This window comes from Lagopus muta, chromosome 4 (assembly GCF_023343835.1).
Source record: "Lagopus muta isolate bLagMut1 chromosome 4, bLagMut1 primary, whole genome shotgun sequence".
Classification (NCBI taxonomy): Eukaryota; Metazoa; Chordata; class Aves; order Galliformes; family Phasianidae; genus Lagopus; species Lagopus muta.
Genome location: NC_064436.1, coordinates 36592360 through 36612921, shown reverse-complemented (window position 1 = coordinate 36612921; position 20562 = coordinate 36592360). Strand labels below are relative to the sequence as shown.

At 37.6% G+C, this 20562-nt stretch overlaps 1 protein-coding gene across 3 annotated transcripts in view; it reads right to left on the bottom strand.

Annotated features, from left to right (window-relative positions):
* Positions 1 to 20562, bottom strand: part of LOC125691904 (bifunctional heparan sulfate N-deacetylase/N-sulfotransferase 4) — a 158317-nt gene that overhangs the window by 33704 nt on the left and 104051 nt on the right. For all 3 annotated transcript variants that reach the window (XM_048941861.1, XM_048941864.1, XM_048941862.1), the window contains 2 exons: positions 13304 to 13489; positions 11218 to 11346 (listed from right to left, as the gene is read on the bottom strand). In XM_048941861.1, the coding sequence (XP_048797818.1) occupies positions 11218 to 11346; positions 13304 to 13489 (315 nt within the window). The remainder of the gene's footprint in view (positions 1 to 11217; positions 11347 to 13303; positions 13490 to 20562) is intronic.

The window sequence follows — 20562 nt, the reverse complement described above, 5'->3', positions numbered from 1 at the left end:
CTTATAAAAACTGAGTCAGTATTTTTACTGGAATATTTTCTTTCAAACTACAGAGGGATAAATGTCATGTCAGTTGATATAGAATGGAGATGCAAGAAATTTATCATTTGTTTTTATAACTGTTCTACTGTCATGTTGCTATTCTTGCAGTTTTATGAAGAGCTGACTGCTGTGTGTTATAGAGTATTCATAAATGATGATTAATTAATCTATTTTGGTGGCCTACTACAAGCAAACAAACCTCAGAGTTAATTTAATTCTCTACTCTTGGTTTCAGAGGGAAAAAAAAATACAACATTTTCAGTTCACTAGAGGATATAATATTCTCAAATCAGCCACTTTTCAATTAATTTTAAATGACGAATAGAGCAAGCAAATTTTGTTCTTGTCCATTTACTTCTATTAAGGATTCATTTTCAATAATCAGAGAATTCTGAGTCAGCTCATTCTTACCTTAAAGGTTTGCTCCTGATACTAACAAATTATTGTATGGTGTGTGCTTGAAGGCAACAGATTCTTTTTCTTTTTCTTTTTTTTCCCAATAACCCTCTTGTTGACACACAGCCATTTATTACTATTTCTGCCATCACCTAGCTTGCTGAGAAGTAATTCTGATAAAGTACCCAAACGTATGGTGTGGAGTATCAACTGTCATAAAGAAGGAAAATGTCATAAAAGAAAAAGAGAAAGAAAGATCATGTGTTATCCTAGAAACATTTTCTTTATGCTCTCAATTTCCAGCTAATTAGTTTCTAAATATGCTGCTGAAGGCCTGAGTTTCCATAGGATAATATTTTCCTACACCAGCTCTTTCCAGCTGGTATGACAGTGTAGGATGAAGGAAGAATTATTTTTAACGGAGAAAAAGGATTCAAAAGTCTGAGCAAGGTTGAAATGGATGTAATCATACACCTGAAGTTGAATGATAAAAGTGGTTTCAACTTCAATGTTTGTATTATAGTATTTCTATCATATTATCAGTGCTTACAGGGCTTCTAGCTACAAAAGAAATGTCTGTTGGGGAAGGGGTGACTGTGGTAGATAGAGGCACTTTTGTAGCATGTTGTTCTTCAGTATTAATGCACGTTGGTTAAACTGAGCCTCGCTATGGACTGTGGCAGGAGGACAGAAGGTGTTTGCAATTCTGAATGTGCATGGGATACAAGTGTCTTTCTGAATAAAGAAGAGATACGGCTCATATCTTCAGGGAAATGTTACTGCTTCATGCAGTGACACTGCCCATATAGGTGGCTTTGGCTGGTATGCTATTGGGGTGGAGTCTCATGGTCCTCTGAATTGGAACAAGCATCTGCTCACTCCTGTGCTTCACTGCAATGTCCACTTACACACAGTAAAACAGGTCTTTACATTGTCCATGCTGGTCAGAGGGCTGCAGTACAAAGAATAAGAACTGACTATATTTGTGTATATTAACTTGGTTTGATGTGTTTGTAACCATTAAAACAAATTCTGACATAGCTGGTTAATAATAAAGCTCCCTTTTATGTTGGTAGACAGAACATAATGTAATTAAAATAATAGGCACAGGCATGTCCCTCTCCCATATGCAGTAGGCTGCTAATGATGGCTCAACGAGTATTGACCTTTTTGTAGTGGGGAGGATTTTGTTTCTCCTGTTCCTGAAATATGCTGAGATTATTTATTCACATGGCCCTTATTAGAACAGTTATAAATTACTTATGGATCACACTGTATTTTCTACAAAGCCCAAGGTTATTTTTTATTCTTCCTGCAGTTATGCTCAATGAAACAAAGCAAATAAAAATATTATTAATGCTCAAGACGTTCCATAATAATACTCCCAGATCTCTTGTGGAAGGTAGGAATTAACCCCTCTTTGCATTTGCTTCTAATATTCTGAAGCAATAGTGTGATTCCCATCTACTCTTTTGAGGAGTTAAGGCAGGAAACAAGAACAAAGCATTCTGAGTATAGCACGTGGGAAATGTAGAATCTAGATTTAACAAACTAGAAATGAGCAGTAGCCTCTTTACACTTCCAAACACTCTCTGTAAATGCATTTAAGTGGCCATCAAAATTAAAAGCATCCCATGACACTTATGAAGAATTCGCCTTTCTGTGGTGTGCAGGCATGTTTCGTTTGCAGTTAGAATAATGATGTGGCTTATTTAGGGTTAGTCTGCAGCTTCTCATGAGTTGAGTTCAAAGTTTCCTTTCAGTCACAGGTCTGATTTCACTCTCAACAACCTACAAAAAAAGCTAATTTTCCTGAATTCATACATTACTTTTCATTTCAGGTTAAACTTTCTTGGAGTTGTTTGATTGATAAGAAGAGCTTAAAATAAATGTTCAGTTTATTAGGTGTTTAACTTTCCCTTTTTTTCTACTTTTCTCAACATTAAATTTGGGTTGGTCTGTCAGTTGCCAGTATTTTGTTTTAATTTTGAGCACAAAACATACTTTTGCAAAGTATGCTTGTGACTCTGGGCACTTTGTGGTGATGCAGATATAAATCTATAATTATATTTATAGTGGAGCTATGAAAAAGGAAGCATCAGAGGACTGAATACCTTGCAATAATAAGAAATTAGCCCGGTGTACTTCATCTCCATACCAGGGAGAAATATTGAGAAAGAATAGGAAGAGGGGAGCATCTTCTGAATTAAGGCACCAGATATATGGAATAATCTTGATACAGCCCTTCAATTTAACGATCTCTCTAAGGGATATTCTAGTTTAGGCTGCATAAAATCTTCAGTCATTGCAGTCAACATTGACTGGACAAAGATGGGAAAGCTTTAAGATTGTAGGTTCCCATTTTGTTTCATTTTCTGAAATCTTTTCTGCTTTTTGAAGGTAGCCTTGTGTACATACGTTGTGAAAATCATTGTCCTTGCTTGCAGCATGGTCTATAGCTATTTCTTCTGTTCAACTTAACTTGATACTATCTCTGAGGTGGGGTTGGTGGCTTGGGACCTGAGGCAGGTTTATAAGTGAACAGAAATTAGGAAGGATGCTGCGGTAGAAGAGATGATGGTGTTAAGGTTTATCCATCATCTTTTTAAGGTCAACAAGTAATGAGAGCAATATGCACCAGACTGGCATGTAAATCCAATCAACTGACTTTCTATTTGAGCTAGTTGGTCTTGCTGAGGCTTTTCAAAGCCCGGTATACTTATTCTTGCTTTAGTGTTGGACTGGGGTGCCTCTTGTGCCATTACTTGCTGACTTAATAAAAAGCTGTCTGTTTAAAGAGAATTTTTAGAAGAAATGACTCTCGCTCTTGTTTGTAATGGTGATAATATTTAGGGCCGTATTTATTAGCTTATCTTGGCTGTTCAACATTTATGACTGTACTTTATCGTCTGTGAAGCAGGGGAGTAAAGGAGATGAACTAGAAAAAAGATACTGAAGACCTTGCCGATACTGCCGATGTGATATACAGGTTGCTGTAGGTGTGATATACAGAACAATTTGTAAGAGTGGGCTTTAAATATGCCTCAGCATTTCTCAGGAGACTGAAGAAGGGTAATGGTCAGAGAACATGGACTGAACTACTTAGTTCTGAGGCTGACACGCAGATCTGGAAAAACCTCCAGAAATTTAAATTCCAGTGGAGTTCCGTAAGCTCTCTAGTGAGAAACCTGCTTTTCTGGTGCTGAAAGTATTTCATTTTGGGAACAGTATACTATGAAGATTATTTTTTTTAATTATAAATCTGCATGGACTGCATTTTGAAGCAAAGTAGGTTTGCTCTGTTCTTCCAGCTTCCTCACTGCATTCATGCTCTGTGCTTGTTCATGTTAGCTCTGATAGAAGCAGCTGTGAGCATGCCTTAAAAACGTTACTCCAACTTTAAAGCTCTTTGAGGAGGAACTGCCTCAGTGCAGGATGAATTTAACACCAGTATACTTGTCTTCTCTTTGGACCAAGCACTTTGAGTACAGAAGTGCATGAATAGTTGGTTGACATCTGAAGGGAAGCAATTAAAAAAACAAAAAAGCCATGTGGAGCAGAGCCGGGGACAAACAACGACGGAGGGGGATCTAAAAAGGTATCCTATAAAGAAAGTTTCTTTTCCTAAGGAGAAATTAAGCTGGATAAATAATGAGAATTAGAATAACATATTAAAAAAAAAAAAAAAAAAAAAAAAAAAAAAGCTGTCAGAAAATGACTGGAATGTTGAACTCTTTGAAATAAAATCTCCCTTGCATTTTTTATAATTACAGGAAACAATAAAGTCAACACTGAGAAAATAATACTTTGAAAGTACCTCAAAGAACTGCAAAATGTTTCTAAGGAACTGGCAAGGCTTAGGAAAGGAGAAAAGGAAATTTGTGTTTGCTTAAAAAAGGGAGAACACAAAAAATAATCCTAACAACAACAAATTAAAAAAAAAAAAAAAACTTACCCACCATGCAATCAAAACTTTAAGCTGACTTTGTTTTTGTGTAGAAGCTGTGGAATGCTCTACACAGGCAGAAATGTTTTTGGTTTTTTTTGCAAAGGATCAGGTTTCTATGAGGCTGAGACCAGATAATTTTCTATCATGTTAAGTACATGGGTAGTGTCAGATTCAGATGTTAAGGCTGCGGTATTTCTCTCGCCTAGTGCTCTAAAGAAAAATCACAACAAGTAGGCTGAAACAAACATTTCCTAATGGTTCTGGTGCTCTTTGACTTGGGATGCTGTGTTTGCATGTTGCCGGCTAATGCTGCTGTGAGTTCTCTGTGGGATGACACCCTCCAAAGGACTTGGGTGTTCTCATATGGAAAGTTCGCATGAGATCAGAAATGACCAGAAATAAGCTTTCATTGCTGGGAAGGAAGCTGCCAGGCAATGCAGGAATGCACTCTGGTGGGTAATTCTTTAGTTACTGACTTGAAAGTGTCTTGAGTAGCAATGTATGTCTGTTTTGTGTTCTGGGTGCAAATAATACAAGCATGTGTGCTATCACGGTGCAGAGATAAGAATTGTAATTCCTAGGAGGAAAGTTTTAATTTTGCTATCAAAATGAGATTAGGTACAAAGGAAGTTTTTACAAAACATTTTTGTATTTTTGACCAATTGATGTTTCTTCTTTTTTTTCTTCCTTATTTCTATTTGATTATGGTGGTTTTACTGTTTTCTCAGTGCTGGCATGAAAATGCTGACACTGCCTGTGTCCTAATTAGAATTTTGTGATTAACTGATTTTTGATGTCACTGTCAAATCACAGTAGCATTGTCAAACAAACAGCATTAATGATAATAACACAGCACTGATTGAACTGCTAGCTTTGGTCCAGAAAAGGAGATAAAATATCCTATTTGAATTTTTCATTGCTTTTTTTTCTTTTCTTTTTTCTTTTTTTTTTTTTTTTTTTTTTTTGGTATGAAACAATAACAGAAAACTCTTAATAGCCACAGTAAAGTCCCATTTTCAATCCTAAATTGTATGTGTGTTTCTAATTTTTAAATACATCTGAAGCTCCTTGTTATTGTTTTAAGCCTTCAAATGAATGAAACTGTTCAGAGGGGAGCTAGATGGAAAACCTTTTGAAAGAATTGCCCTACGTAGATTTATTTCAAACCCAGTCTGCTCACTGAGACTTTTCCTGCTACCTTTAATGAGCTTTGCTTTGAAGTGTTTATGCAAAGAATAAGTACCCCAAACTCTAGACTCAAGCAGCCTTCTGCATTAGCTGGGTCCTGGAAAGGTCTGGCTGGTATTCTTATAGCCCTCATTAAAACTCAAAGGAAAGTTGGTTTGATTTCTGTCTGTTGGTGGAATTTATCCCTCCTGTGCATACCACTAAATCATCTCTGCCAGACGTGACTCATCCCTAGGATTCATAAATTAGAGAGTGAAAATATATATCTGAGCCACAGAGTATTCAGTAGAAACCATTTAAAAAAATCCATCAGAAGATCCTGTTGACAGTTTCTCAAGAAACTACCCTAATGCAGTGTCACTTGGGCATTTTCTAATTTATCTACTTTTTGAGGCATTTCTTTACAAAAGTGCAAACATTTTTGGTATATGAGCTTAATATGTATTTGTAATACATTTGCTGAAATTGCTTCATTTTGGGTAATGATCAGGGTTTCCGTATTCTCACATGCTTCTCAAGATTCAGGAGAGAAAAACAGAGAATTTTCCAGTAGCCTTCATTGGAGGTGCTTGAATATCAGGAAAGGAGAGCAGATACCCAGTTCCTTCCCTTTCCAAAATGTAAATGTATTTTCTTTACCTCAAACAAGAACTTAATTATCTTCCATCCTCTCTCTTCTATAAAAGTTTCCTATCTGTTACATTATTCCTATTTTGTAAATTTGCTACCTCACATTTAATTAAATTTGAAATGTGCTTCAGTAATCAAACTAATTGAAAAAGTGTTTAATCAGCACTTGATTATTTAAGTAGTGTTTGTTCTTGCACTTGTTCAGGGCGGGAGGAGGGGGAAATGAGGTGGAAACCTGCTTCCTTAGACTACTAGTGGATGTTATGATGGCCATATGGGTATCACTGCAGAGAGGATGTATGGACAGTGATTCGGGGCTTGAAAACTGGGCACTCCTGCTGGAGGCCAACGCTGATTGCTTCCATTGAGCCTGGGCTGCTATTCATGCTAAACATCCCTCGTTCCCTCATCACGCATGTGTCTGCTCAGAATGGCTTATGCCACCTCTTGCTCACACATGTTCAGGTTTGTTTCTTTCACCTTGACTTGGTAAGCTTGGAAGCTGGGAGAACAGAAATAGCTGACTTCTAGTTTGATTTTAGACAAAGAAATAGCTGTATTCCACGGCAAAGGTGGTGATATGCTGATTTTAATCAAGGGATTGCAATTATTCCTGAAATTCAGAACAGACTGAAAAAGACAATCTTAAGTTGTGTGAAGCAAACCTGTAATAATTCTGTTTACTGGAGAATAAAGTATGGATTTTCACTACTGGAAGCCTTGTCTCAGGGTAACAGTGGACATGAAGTGATTTCAGCTGTACTCTTGCCCTCTCCATCAGATGAATAAATGTGGAACTGCTTGGTGCCAAGGGGCAACTTGAGTTAGTGGGGTGATGAGTTAATGCTGTGAAGGGAAAGGGGCTGTGCTGCACAGCGCCTCTTTGCTTGTTTTGCTGGTGCTATTAGTCTATTTCTAAGCAACAATTTCAACTATAGCCCTTTCCAACAAGGCAGACAAAAAGAGGTTTCACATCAATAGAGCCCCAGCAGCCCTGGTTGCTTCCAGGCCCCATCAGAAACTGGCGCCAGCAGTGCTGTGTATAGGTGTGGGTATGAAATGGGGAGAGTGCCACTATTCTGTGCCCACTTGAGGGGGAAGCTCATGCCTGCATATGCATGAGCATAAGTTCATGCCAGATGACACTTCTGCACACGTGGCTCAATTGCAATAGTTGCTTGCATGTCTGCTTTTTAAGCTCAGGGTACTTGAAGGAGTGACTTAAAGCTGTATCATTGCTTTAAGGCCCTGGTTTTATGGATAGCCCAGGTAACGAGTTGCATATTCAAGGACATAAAGACATGAGGAAGATGTGAGAATTCAAAGTTTCCTGTGGGTGGTGTTGGAGGTCTGCAAGAGCCAAAACACTCTTGTCCAGATTGGCTTCCAGGGACAGTCCTGGGACAAACCATGCTCCAAACTGGACCTGATTTGCTTTGGAAGAAACTGCATAGTTCTCTCTGATAGTGAAGCCAGGAGCAAATAGGCACTTACGTACCTTGTGGGATACCAGTCACCAGGTCCCAAATGTGAAATTGGAAACTATGCTAGCCAAAACTGATGCAATTATTAGTTTCTGTATATGTATTCTCCTCACCGGTAAAAGTCTGAGCTGTTGCTTTCAGATTAAAAGAAAAATGAAAGCAATGTCAACAGTTCAAAAATAAACAATGGTACAGACAGTTACTTTTGCTACAAAACTTAGTGGGGTAACTATAGTGATAGGTAAAGCAGCTTACATGGCAGGGGATGCTGTGTTATGGTTAGGATTTTATTTTATGGAAATTATTTCTATCCATGAGCTACATTAGGCACTTCGTTAAATAAGATGGAAAAAAATATGATTTTTTAAAGAGTCTTTGCATTCCAGACAGTTGTTCATTTCCATAATCCATTCAGACAGCACACACTGGTTTATACCACACTGCACTTGGTAAAGCCCCCAGATGCATAGGTTAATATCCAAATGTTTTAAAAAAGCATACTTGTTAATGAACATAGGTGTGTGAAAGTCTTCTAGGCTATATGCTGGGAAATCTCTCATTGCTATTCTTATGGAAGTTTGGAGAATAAATCACATTTGCAGCATATTTTTTTTTTTAGTGGAGTTTGGAATAGACATTCTTTTGATCCTGTTCAGAAGATATGATGGATTTTAGGATACTAATTTCTATTGTATTTCTAATTAACCACCGAAACTCTACACCTTTTCTTACTTGGAATAAAATCAGACCTCCGCATTTGTTTATTTGTGCACTGTCCAAAACTTGGTATTTAAAAAAAACGGATGCATTTTGCTGATTTCATTTTATTCTTTCTTCCTACTCACATCAGTAGCCTTCTGAGATAAGGCTGGATTTTTTTTTATTCTCATCACCACATATTTCATAGGGTAGTGTTCCAACCTGACTTGAATGATGGTGGAGTTTTGTGGTGTATCTTCAGCTCACACATGATTAAATTATATTTCTTCCTGTCTGAATAAGCACTATATTGGAGTAGATTCATACTTAACTCAGAGTTAGGGAAGTGCATGTCAGTATTTCACTTGTGTGGCTCAGCTCAATAAAATATCGGTTTTGATGAGGTAGAGATAGAAAATCATAAAAGTAGAGGGGGGAAAAATCAAACATTAACAGTATAGATATAAAGCTGTTCTTTTGAAATGCCACCCAATAATATATATTGCGATCTCAAGTTATTGGAACATAGTTTGGTCAAAACAAGCTCAAGTACTGAGAAAAAAAAAATCAAATAACACCTTACTCCTCTCCCTTTTTATTTTTTATTTTTTGGAAGAAGTCTGTTTAACTCTGTTTGTGAACATCACTGTTGCACAGTTAAATCTGGAATGCTTCACACACCATTACATACCACCTCCCTAGGAAAAGTCTCATCTTTGCTGCTGCATCACCTCTGAAACCTCCTACCATTAATAAGCAAAGGGTAGAGCTGTTTTTCTTGAGTTTTCTGTTGTGTGCAGTGTAACAAGTGGGACATTTAGTATGCCTGCTTGGCTGTGAACTCCTTTAGGGAGAGATTTGGTTGTTCCTGGAAAAAGACCAGTTGGGGGGAGCCTCCTGCTAGAAGGAAGGAGATGCTTTAGCACGTGTGAGGTTGGTCCTGCTCAGAAGCAGCTCAGAAATTCCAGAAGAACACAGTGAGGAGACTATCATAAGTGTTGGGATAAGCCTATCTGGTTTCATCCTGTTCAAGATGTAATGTTCAAGAAGTGATACTTCTTGAAGTCTATTGAAAAATTGGAGGGTGCAAGAAGTATTTTGTAATTTAAGGAAAAGATGAAAATGTTGAAGAAATCAGGGTGGCCTGAGCATACTCAAAAACTTGGATGTAGAATAGGCAATTGATGGAAGAAATGAGGATGTTCTGAGCATCCCTCTTCTTGGGAGGAGGGCATACACTGCTGCTGAGTGCTCACCTGTTTAAATCTGGGGAACACTTCAGTTAAGTCAAAGATAGCACAGTATCCAAGTATGTGAAAACTCACAATAAATTTCAGCAGCATCCCAAGCCAGGTTAAACTAAATAAGCTATGGGGAGAAAAGCATGTCAGAGAGGTAAACAGGATAAAAAACAGCCTTTTTATTTTCAAATTAGTATTCTAAAGTAGCTGTCACGTATGATATAGAAAAGCTCCTAATAGACATGTTCATTTTCTTTATGATCACTGAATTGCTTTGACTCAGGCACTAACTTAGTTCCCCAGCCAAAATTTTCACACACAATCATCTAATTATAGAATACCAAATTCTATACTTAGGTCTCTATAAAAGTGACCTGGATTTGAGAACTAGCTTCAAATGAAGTTTCTGTACCTCTACAAAAAAGTCAATGCGTACCACAATTGAAAACCACTGAAAATTAGGCCACCTACCAAGACACAAGTCATTTGTCTTGTGAGTAGAATACCTTGTTTGAGTGGAACAGGTGGAAAGGAGGACAACAGCAAAAAATAATTTGTATGTTTTTTTGTCCTTCTTCCTCTAACCTCTAAGCTACTGTCTCAAATGGCACCAGGCTGTTTACTTCAAAAAGCAGCACTTGCAGTCATATAGCTTTCCTCCTTGATAAGCACGATCGTATCTGTGTACCTACATACATTGTGTTGTTTCAACTGTGGGAGCACATGCATTTTAGCATGAAACAGTTCAGACTGTTTTATTGAGAGACAAAATTGGTCAATAGCTATGCAAATCATCCTAAAGAATATGATGCTTGTGATCAAACCATGTGTATGTAGATTGTTTGTTCACATATACATATACATACATATGCATTGGGTTATGGTTTGTGTAAACTTTGACAAAGAAAAGGTGCAGAACTGAACACAACATATTCTTGGATAATACTGTTCCTGGTGCTATTCTGTAAGGATTTTGTGAAATTATTACTTTCTTACCTGTATGCGCTTGCCTCATTAGTAATGTTCAGCCAATTTCATCTTTTTTCTATAACTGCTAGGTGATGTGTAGGCATTAGAAGGCTATATAGTGCCTGAGGGTATTTTTTTAGCTATGCAGGACCTATTTTTAAGAAGTGGTGGTAAGGGAATGATATCAGCCCTGAGCCCAGGAGTTTCCAACAAGTTCTCTTAGGAGTGTGCAGAACCATGATTAGGGAAACAGAAAGGAAAGCAGAATAAGGTCACTCAGCTCTCTCTACCCTCGCTGTTTTCTTTCAATATTGGTTAGATATGGCAATGTCCTTTTCTCTTACAAGGACTCAGCTTCAGGGTGAGAAAAAGCTTGAAAATGACAGGAATGCATTTGCTGCATACCATCAGAATTTTTTTTTTTTTTTTTTGCTAATTTCTGTTGCTTTTTGCTTCGTTCATCTTAAAATGTATATTCCCTCTGATCAAGTAATCTTCTTTTAAATTTCCCAATGTAGATCAAAGGAAAGTAATACCTTTCCCTTCTTCCCATTACTGCCCCCCTTGCCATTACTCGGTGTGTCCAAAAGTAGCAAAGTAGCAAAAGAAGGGTACCTACAGGATTCAGGAGAATGGTGAGGAAAAGTTCACCTCCTCGGATACTTTTGTCCAGCTCTTGAGGACCCCCTGGATATTCCTTGTAAAAAATAGTATGAGTGAAAAGGCCACAGGTCTGTCGAGGGAGCACCTGAGAACAAAATGACAGCACCATTGTAATATTAACTTATTTCTGCAAACTCACTCTAACATATTCACTGTAATACTTCCAGCAGCTTGAACAAAGCTGCAGACCTTTCAGACTCTGTAACCCAGTGTGTTTATAGACTGTAGTGTACCTTCTGCACTCTCACTGTAAGCAAATTCCTGCAGATATGATTTCCAGATGCAAAGCTGCATCACACATGCAGACTGCTTTAGCCAGCTTATCCAGTAATAATTAAGGGCTTGTTTCCTGGTGTTTGGAAGAGAAAAAAAACCCAAAAAGCTAAATATTTCTTCCTTTGGCAAGGTTAGTTTATTAAAGGATAAATAATGCTTCCTGGCCGTCTTCACTATTGCAGGTAATTAATGTTATAGGGACACTGAAATGAGTTGTTATTCAAGGCTGTGGACCTCAAATGAGTTTCAGATTTTCCTCAGTTTAACATAACGTATCATATATTACATAGTGTCCGAAAATCACAGTGAACCCTTCTCCTCTCTGTCAGACCTTTCCAGGACCGGTGGAGCATGCACGTGAGAGTGATCTGAGGTCAGGCCTCCATTCCATCATTAATCAGGAGGCTGCATGTCAGAAACTTGCAAGCTAGCAGATGTGGGAAGTAAACTGATCTTGGAAAGTCAGATGTTTTAGTTACATTGCTACCTAGTTAAAATCAAAAGGCTCTGGTGCACTGAGTAAAGACAACAAATGTCAGAGTTTATAGATACTGCCTAACATATGCAGAGACATGATTCACCTGGGGAAGGCCTTTTGTTTCCCTGCAGTCAGTGCTTTCATTTTTCTACTCAGTTAAAAGACAAATAAACCTTGAGATCAGTGAAGCATTTTAATGTGTAAACGCATTGCTGAATTCAAGTCTATGCCAATCATAATTGGACTTTGTGCAGTAACTTGTTGGTTTTGATTGAGACATATTGAAGGAATGGCATCAAGCTGTGCCAGGGAATTTCAGTTTGGATGTTAGGAAAAACTACTCCATAAGGGTGGTTGGGAACAGGCTGCATAGAGAAGCAGTGGAGTTACCATCCCTGAAGGTGTTAAAGAAATGTGGAGAAGTGGTACTTAAGGACATGGTTTAGTGGGCAGTATTGGTGGTAGGCGGACAATTGGGCTGGATAATCTTAGAGGTCTTTTCCAACCTTAATGATTCTATGATGCCATGTTTCCTTTGTCAGAATGTTGATCTCCTAAATAAGATTTTACATGTGTAGGCAATATTTGCATCTGTTAGGGCTTTTCTATGGTTAAGGACCCAGCTTTGAAAAATGTATTTCTAACTTAGGTTATACAGATGTAAGTTTTGCAGTTGCCTATTTCAGTCTCACAGTCTTGTCCATTCAAACTTTTTTCCTCCAAGCTGCTTGCTGGGAGGATGGGTCAAATAATTTTACACAATTTCCTGCCTTTCAAACAGGTGAAATATGCATGTGAAGAGCCCTCTCCCTTCTCACCCAAATGTGGGGTGTAGAAGAATCAAGCATGTGTCCAGTCCAGAAGATTCAGGAGCACAGCTCAGAAAGAAACTTTAGCCTTAGAGAAGTGCCAGAGAAGATTACTTCTACATGCTCGTTTTCTCTAGTGTTGAGTTTCTAATCCTTTCATACACTGACACGAAGCAGACCTTGAAACATAGATCTTAAGCAGTTTAATGAATTTCAAAATATGCATTTATATTTTGATTGATGGTTGGTAGTAGATTGGGTTACAAATGCACTTAGTTTCTGAAGATTACATTAACAGTTGCCTGAGTTTGTGTGACTTTTTAAAATTGCATAACAAATGCACTCTTTTGGCATCTTTACAAATCCTCGATCACAGAGAATTTTAATGATTGCTGTAAAACTTGTAACATTTGGTAAAAATAGCAGACTTTTGAATCACTTAAAGTAATATTGCTATGAAGCATGGAAATGCAGTGTACCATGATGCCATTGTGGATGAAGCCCCGTCTGTACCGTGCAGGCTTCAGGTGTGGGTATTCTTCTGTGCTGGTCACTCGGATATGCCAGACCTTCTTCCAGGCCTCATACAGCTGGATGTGGACTGGGTAGACTCCAGAGTGGTGTGGAGCCACTGCGTACCCCATGTCAGTTGGTATGCCATGCTCCTGCGACACAGCAGAGAGAAGGATATATTTAGGAGCAGAAAAAGAACACGTAATTCTTCAAAGATTTTCTCCTGTGGATAACAGCTTTGGAGAAGCTGTTGTCCTTGCACAGCCTTGTATCTATTTGTATGTAGCACATGCTAAAAACAGGGGAGAGGTGGAGGGAGCTGGAATTAGTTTGATGTCTGTAGAGTGATAAATAATCCTCTTGGATTACACTGTGTTACTGTTGTGTAGAGAACAGGTTTATCTGCCTGTTCATTAGATGTTGCATGCTTTATAATATATGTTCTGTTTGGTTCCGTTTAAAGAATCTTGTAAATTATCAAATAGCAGAAAAACTTGTTGCTGTGACATTTGTGGCTTGTTCTTTCCCATTACTTGAATAATAAATAGCAAGATGTCTTGCTGATACAAAACAAACAAAAAAATAAGCATATGTCCTCTATAGCTTCTGAATATACTTATGTTTCCCAAAGTATTAGGGTAGTAGCAAAAAATCTGGACTGAAAGACATGTTTTCTGTTTCATAAATATTTATTCTGTTTTTCTAAGGAATTACGTGCATTTTCATGAATATAATCTGTAGGCTATATTGAAAATATCTCCTGAAGGAACAATGAGGTGTTTATATGCAGGTAGACGGAATTAAGGAGCTAGAGTGTTAAGTGTACTAACGTGTGGAGCATGTTCCTTTACTCCTGAAGATTTCTTGCCTTTGTTCTGCTACTAATTGCATCCATGACCTCATGTGGTCTATCCGAAAAACTCATCTGGTGGGATTATCTGATGGGGCCCCTTTTCTGTAGACTGGGGTGTTTTTAAGAATGCATGTGGTTTGACTGAGTGATTAGCTTTGTTGGGCTGAGTGATGTAAAGAAATGTACCCAGCATTTTGTCACCAACTACTGCCAGGAAGAAAGGCTATGTTCTGCCTCTACTTCCTTATCCTCACATTCATTTTCAACCCCTTCAATTTCTAAGTCCTTTTTAACTCCCATGGGAGATCTCCAGGGGATCTTTTTCTATGCTCTGAATGTTTACTGCATCTCTTTTGCTCCCAGTGCCATGTGATGTGGGACAGTGCCCATGGCCCCAGTTTCTCAACTTCTCTTCTTCCCTAGGTGTCAATAAAAGCACTTGCTTCTCCTGCTGAGAGAGCTGCCACATCAGCTATTTTCTGTTCATATATAATTGATACAGATGAAAACTGTTAAAATCTGAGCTGGTGTGCTTGCCCTTCATCTTGCCCATATTATCTAATAACTGTTGATTACTTCTGGGAGTGGCAGGTTCTGTAGGGCATCTTTAAGTACTTTGCAACGAAAGGCTTTTGGTTCAATGAAAAAAAAATAAACCAACTGGGAACTTGAGAAACACCATTTAATGCATCCACTTAAAATTATCTGTTTCTTACTAACAAATATTTTAGTTACCTGCTGATCTTGGGGGAGGTGGGGAGAATGTATAAAAAGAACACCAAACACACTCTTTTGCAATTTACTGATGGAAAAGTGTGGCTTTCAGTTATTAATGTTATATACCTGAAAAGCATGAGTCAGTTTAATGATGAATAGAAGTACAGTTACAAGTGTCACTCTTCTCTTTTCTTTGAACATGAATAAAGGAATAGGTTATGTCTAAGGGTTTTTGAAAAATCTCACTATTTATTAACAGAATGTCTGAACAGTCTGTGATGCTCACAGTCAGATGTACTGAATTACAATGTGCAATAACAAAACTTCACCAAAACCTGCTAGGAAGTTCACAGACACAAATGTAAAGCACAAGTGTCTTGATCTAGCTAATGACTGCTACTGTGAATGTGTCTGAAAGGAGGTATCTGGATGAATACAGGCAAAACCCTGTTTATCTACTTACTATTTGCAGCTGGTATTGCTATAGTAACAGAACCTCAAAACGGTAATCTACCATTCACAAATAAAATAAGGCACCACTTTGCAAGTTCTCAATATAAGAAGATAATTAACCTCTGAATAGACCTGCATACTATGCAGTTCATCATTTAAGTACATGTCACTCAGACACCCAATATGATTTTTAAAAGATATAAGCAAGACGTAATCATATGTGACTAGTTCCATGTTCAATTTACTTGGGTAAATTAAACATTAGATGTCCTATTTTAGTGATTTCTTTTATTTTGTTTTTCGTATTTTTGTTATTAAATTTAATTTAGTTTGAGAATTGATGTGCTAAAGGAGAAGCAAATACTGAATCCAAGAAGGACTTGCTCCAAGTTGTCAGGCAAGATGGGAGGTGCCATTAGTGAGTACACTCTTTGCTCTAAGGAACAGTTTCCTTATTTCTACATTCAAGACTTTGTAGATGTGCATAGTTTGGAAAATTTCTTGACCTTTTTGGCACTACGAAGAACAGTATTACATTCTTGAGCATGCTTGAGCTGGGACAGGAATCCAAAATAGGAACTGGAAATGCTCAGTCCTGCCAGTGCAGCCTGGCTCATCTACACAGCCTTAAGAGAGCCATGTGCAGGACAGGTGCTTCTATGAGTGGTTTGAAAAGCTGAAGTAATCTGCTGTGGCTCCTTTCCTCTCATAATTATCAGTTTCTTTCAAGCAAGTGAAGACTTTTGACCTTGCTATTTGTACAGAAATGAGCTGTATTCATGTCAGCATGTACTATGTATATTCATTCATTCTACGTTTGCTAAACAGAAGACAGGTAATGGAGACTTAGTGCATCGTTCCAGGGCTAGGTGTATTCTCAAAGCATAAGTTTGAGTTCTGTTTTCTTCTGTGAGCAGATCCTGGAGATTTTAGTTTAAAAACAAAACAACAACAACAACAAAACAAACAGTGACAGGAAAATTGGCTACTTATATTAGCAGAATGTTGTTTGAGAGAGACTCAGTTCCCGATTGCAACAAATACTGCATTTACTTGTTAAAGCACAATAAGGATTAAAATTATGCTATATGACAATAGTAAATCTGGTTTTTAAAAATGACTATTGATTTATTTTACAGAAATATATAATACTGGCCATTACTGGGGAGGGAATAAGAAAACCCAGATCTTTAATTCAACAAATCTTATGTCTACTGTGGATTTCCTCATACAATCAATTGAACTGCAAGAGTACCTTTATATAACTTTCTATAACTAATTCTTAGATGAAGAAGTTAATATAACCTCAGGCACATTTTCAAAAATGTTTTGACTTTGTCCAACAGTAGGTGATAGAGAAAATATGGTACTTTATGAGATGTTACCTTCCAAAGTTGAGATTTACATAAGCTTTACATACTTTTAGTACTGGGATATATTTTTAATATTGCTGCAGGTAGATGAGATTCCCTATGAGATTATATGTTACTTTGCAAGTTTAAAATACTTATTAAAGTTTATTTGTGTTTGTTTTTTTTTTTTTAATTTTATTTTAATTTGATAAATGAATTCAACACTTACTTGTAAGCAATCATAAAAATATGATTCTAGACTTCCTGGACACAAAATCTTGTTTATATTTCTGGATAATTTTACTGAATATATGCTTCATCCTTTTAGTTCAATTCTGAACTTTTAAAATAATGTTTAAAAATTTTCAAGCTAGAAAAAATGATTCAGCAAATAAGAAATTATTGTTAAGACACAGGAGAAGTGCTAATGTGAATCTAGCTTATAATCAGGAAATTGAATCCAAGGAGCAATATAAGAGAGGATCTGAATTGATTTGTTTTGTAAAAGTGCATCTCACTTCATATCAGATCATAGTGATGTTTTTACAGCCTATGATAATTTTTGCCCTCTTTCTACCATACATGGGTGTATGTGTTCACAAATGAGAGCAGAAAATAATTAGAGAGCAAATAAATCGAGGCAAAAAAAAAAAAAAAAAGCTACAGGCTTTGGATTAAATATATCCTAGTTTTTGTAAGATAAGGATGTATAAGAGGGAGAGGAAGAATATTTTATGATTACAGGTTGGCAGTGAAAATCAGCAGAACTTGGTTTGTTTTATTTTTGGAATATGGGCTAGCAGAGACATCTGCTTACATGATTTGTTTACCTCTATATCAGTTGTCTGGCCTATAAAGACATAAGAATAATAATATCTGAGATCTTATCAGTTTGCAAAGCTTAATCCATTAATGTCTGTAAAGGATTTGGGGATCCTCTGGTAGGAGAAGAAAATAAAACAACCCACAAAATATGATTGACAAAACAAATTAATAACCAAATAAATATCATTTTCCTTTAGCTGAGCTTTGAAATATACTATCCATATATACATAAATAATAAGACGTTAGAATAGCGAAGTTATGGTTAGTCTGCAACCTGCTTTACTGAAGTTAAAATCACTTGTTCTGGTGTCTACTTGTTGAAGCTTTCTGGTATAAATCTTCCCAAAACGATAACAGACAGAGATAAAGACCAAAATCTAAAAAAAAGGACTTTGCTCTTTGTCTGTGCAAAGTGAGGGAAGAATGAAACACGAGCATACTGGGTGCATCAACAGTGGGAGTGTGCGGGGCTTGGGCTTCCTCTCGTCCCCATGCAAGGGAAATGTCCTTTGAAACAGCAGAAACATGGGAGGCTGCATGGAGTCCTACCAGGTGTTTGTTTCCTATAGCTGTTATGCTCTGCTCTTAGAGCGTGAAGCTGAGGATGCTGTGAGTGCTTGGAAAGAGGTGTGGCAGGGATGGGCACAATGGGCACTGGCAGCACAGGCACGTGTGGGCAGGGATTTTGTTAAGCAGGACTTCCTTCACTTCATGATAGATCCAGGGCTACGGGGCAACAGTGTGTGTCAAGGATGTCAGAAAACAACTTCCTCTCGCTGTCTAGATGTGGAACTGCAGAAACGAGGAAAGATGTGCTCATATTAAAAGTGCTCTCATTTAATTCACAAGCGGTTTACAGGCAAAGGGAATTCTTTAAAGACTGTTGATTTTATAAAGCCCCAGAGGTTTACTTATTCACAGAGGTTTACTTATCTACAGTGAAATCAAGGTAATTGCGCACCTAATTAGCAATTAGTTGTATTTATACAAATTTATTTAGCTATCTGATTTCTACATTTGTGATTTACCTGTTTGAAGCAGGCTGCAATTGTTACCTCTCTATTTATAGAGCCTCACTCTGAGGTGCAGACATACCAGTGTAGAACAGAGCAAGGTGTTTTATCCAGCTGCCGCTGTAACACCTGCATTTCTTGCCTGTATCCAGCAGACTGTATTTATGCTCAAGCTTCTGCAAACCAAAGATTATACACTGTGTAAATGCAAGAGCCAATAAAAATTGTGCTTGTGTACATTTATAGCTCCATGTGATAATATCCATGAAATACTGTGTTTCAGATAAACTGGCTTATGTTTGTTAAGCTTGACTTTAATCCACAGCACTCAGAGAACATTCCTTTTATGAAACGTTTTCTCCCAGTGAACATCACCACTCCTGAGCCTCACGCTTCCTTGCGTGAAGAAACTGCTGACTGTGAAGGGATTTAGATCTAGCCTTTAAGGTCCAGGTTTCCAGTCCGTGTGATGTTTCTTCCAAAATGAAAATGCCCTGAGGAACTGACAGGTCTTAATGAAGAGATTTTTTTGTTGTGGTGGTGTTTTTTGGGATGTTAATTTGATGCCTTGATTGCTCTTTTCTGATATAATTATTTGCTCTCCCATCTTGAATTATTCATTTTGTTCTCACCATCTTTAAAAAATGAACAAAGAAATACATCAGGTGAAGAATGAATGTGATCGTACTTCTGAATAATTACTGCAACTTCCCTTGCACAAACTGGCAAAGTGTTTACTTACAGTTAAAACAGGAGGTGGGCAGATACGGTCAATAAATAGGAAATGTGTGAGAAAATGGCATAAACGTCAAGCTGCATTCCCCTGAGTATGGTTCTAAATAAAGATAATAGAGCACAAATAAGATTTATAGCACTAAGCAGATTTACTGTTTACTGTTCTGGACCTATAATATAAATTTGGAAACACGCTGTGAAGTAAGAGAATAATAAAAAGGACTCGCTTTCATTTTGGAAGACTTAAAGAAGTGCGACTGTAGAAAAGGGAATTCCTTTCCCAAATAAGACATGAGTCTGAGAATGAGAAAGAAGAACACAAGGCTATTCTGGAGTCATAGCTGGAAGCTCTGTTAAATATCACGAAAGCTGTCATATCAGGAAGACAAATTTCTACCCCAGAGTGGACTTCAAAGGAAGCCTTTTGAAAAGAAATGTTCTCATAAGTAAATTGCAGAGCTCGTATCGATTCAAGGTTGAGAGGTTGGTACAACCCCTGTCCAAATGCTAGCAGGAAATAAAGCTGTAATAACTGCAGCCTTTCCCTGACATCAGCCTCTTATTTATAGGCACCCAAAGGAGTCTCTACCCTTCAATGATGATAGGAAGATGGGCTTTCTGTAGCTGATGATCTTTCTGTAGCTGAAGTTGCAAACATTCTATTACAAGCTCTGTTTTCAAGCTGCATTATAGATTTTATTTCTGAAGGTGATTTGATCTAAAAGACATCATGTTACCTGAAAATACTAGGAAAATTTTCCTGCAGGTTTTGAAGATGAATGCATACTTGAGATAGGAATTACTTAAATTGTTCTTGCATTTAAAATCTCAACTATATGTAGATTCCTTAGGCTGTTAGGCCAGGTCAAACAAAAGGCATGAACAGGCCATGCCGGGAGTGACACTGTAACACTGTGTTGTAGAAGAGAAAAGTCATCCAAAACGCCTCTGCACTGATTTCCTACAAAGAAGCAGATGAAGGAGGTTATCTAGAGAGGAGAGTGAGCGGTTAAGCCATTTTTAATGAATTTGCTTTAGAGGTTGTTAGGAAAATATTTTCATAAACAAGGGAATAAATTGCTTCCAACTGTTTGTTAAGACATCTGCCTTGGCTTGGCTTCTTGATGCCTCTTGGCTCATGTGAGGGATGGGGAGCAGGGTTTGCTGCTGGCTGCCCTTTCTGAGCTGTGAGGGGCTGAACTTTGTGTTCCCTAAGCAGCAGAGAAAGCTTCGCTGCATACTCTGTTCTTCTGAGTGGCACAGGTTATTTGGCATT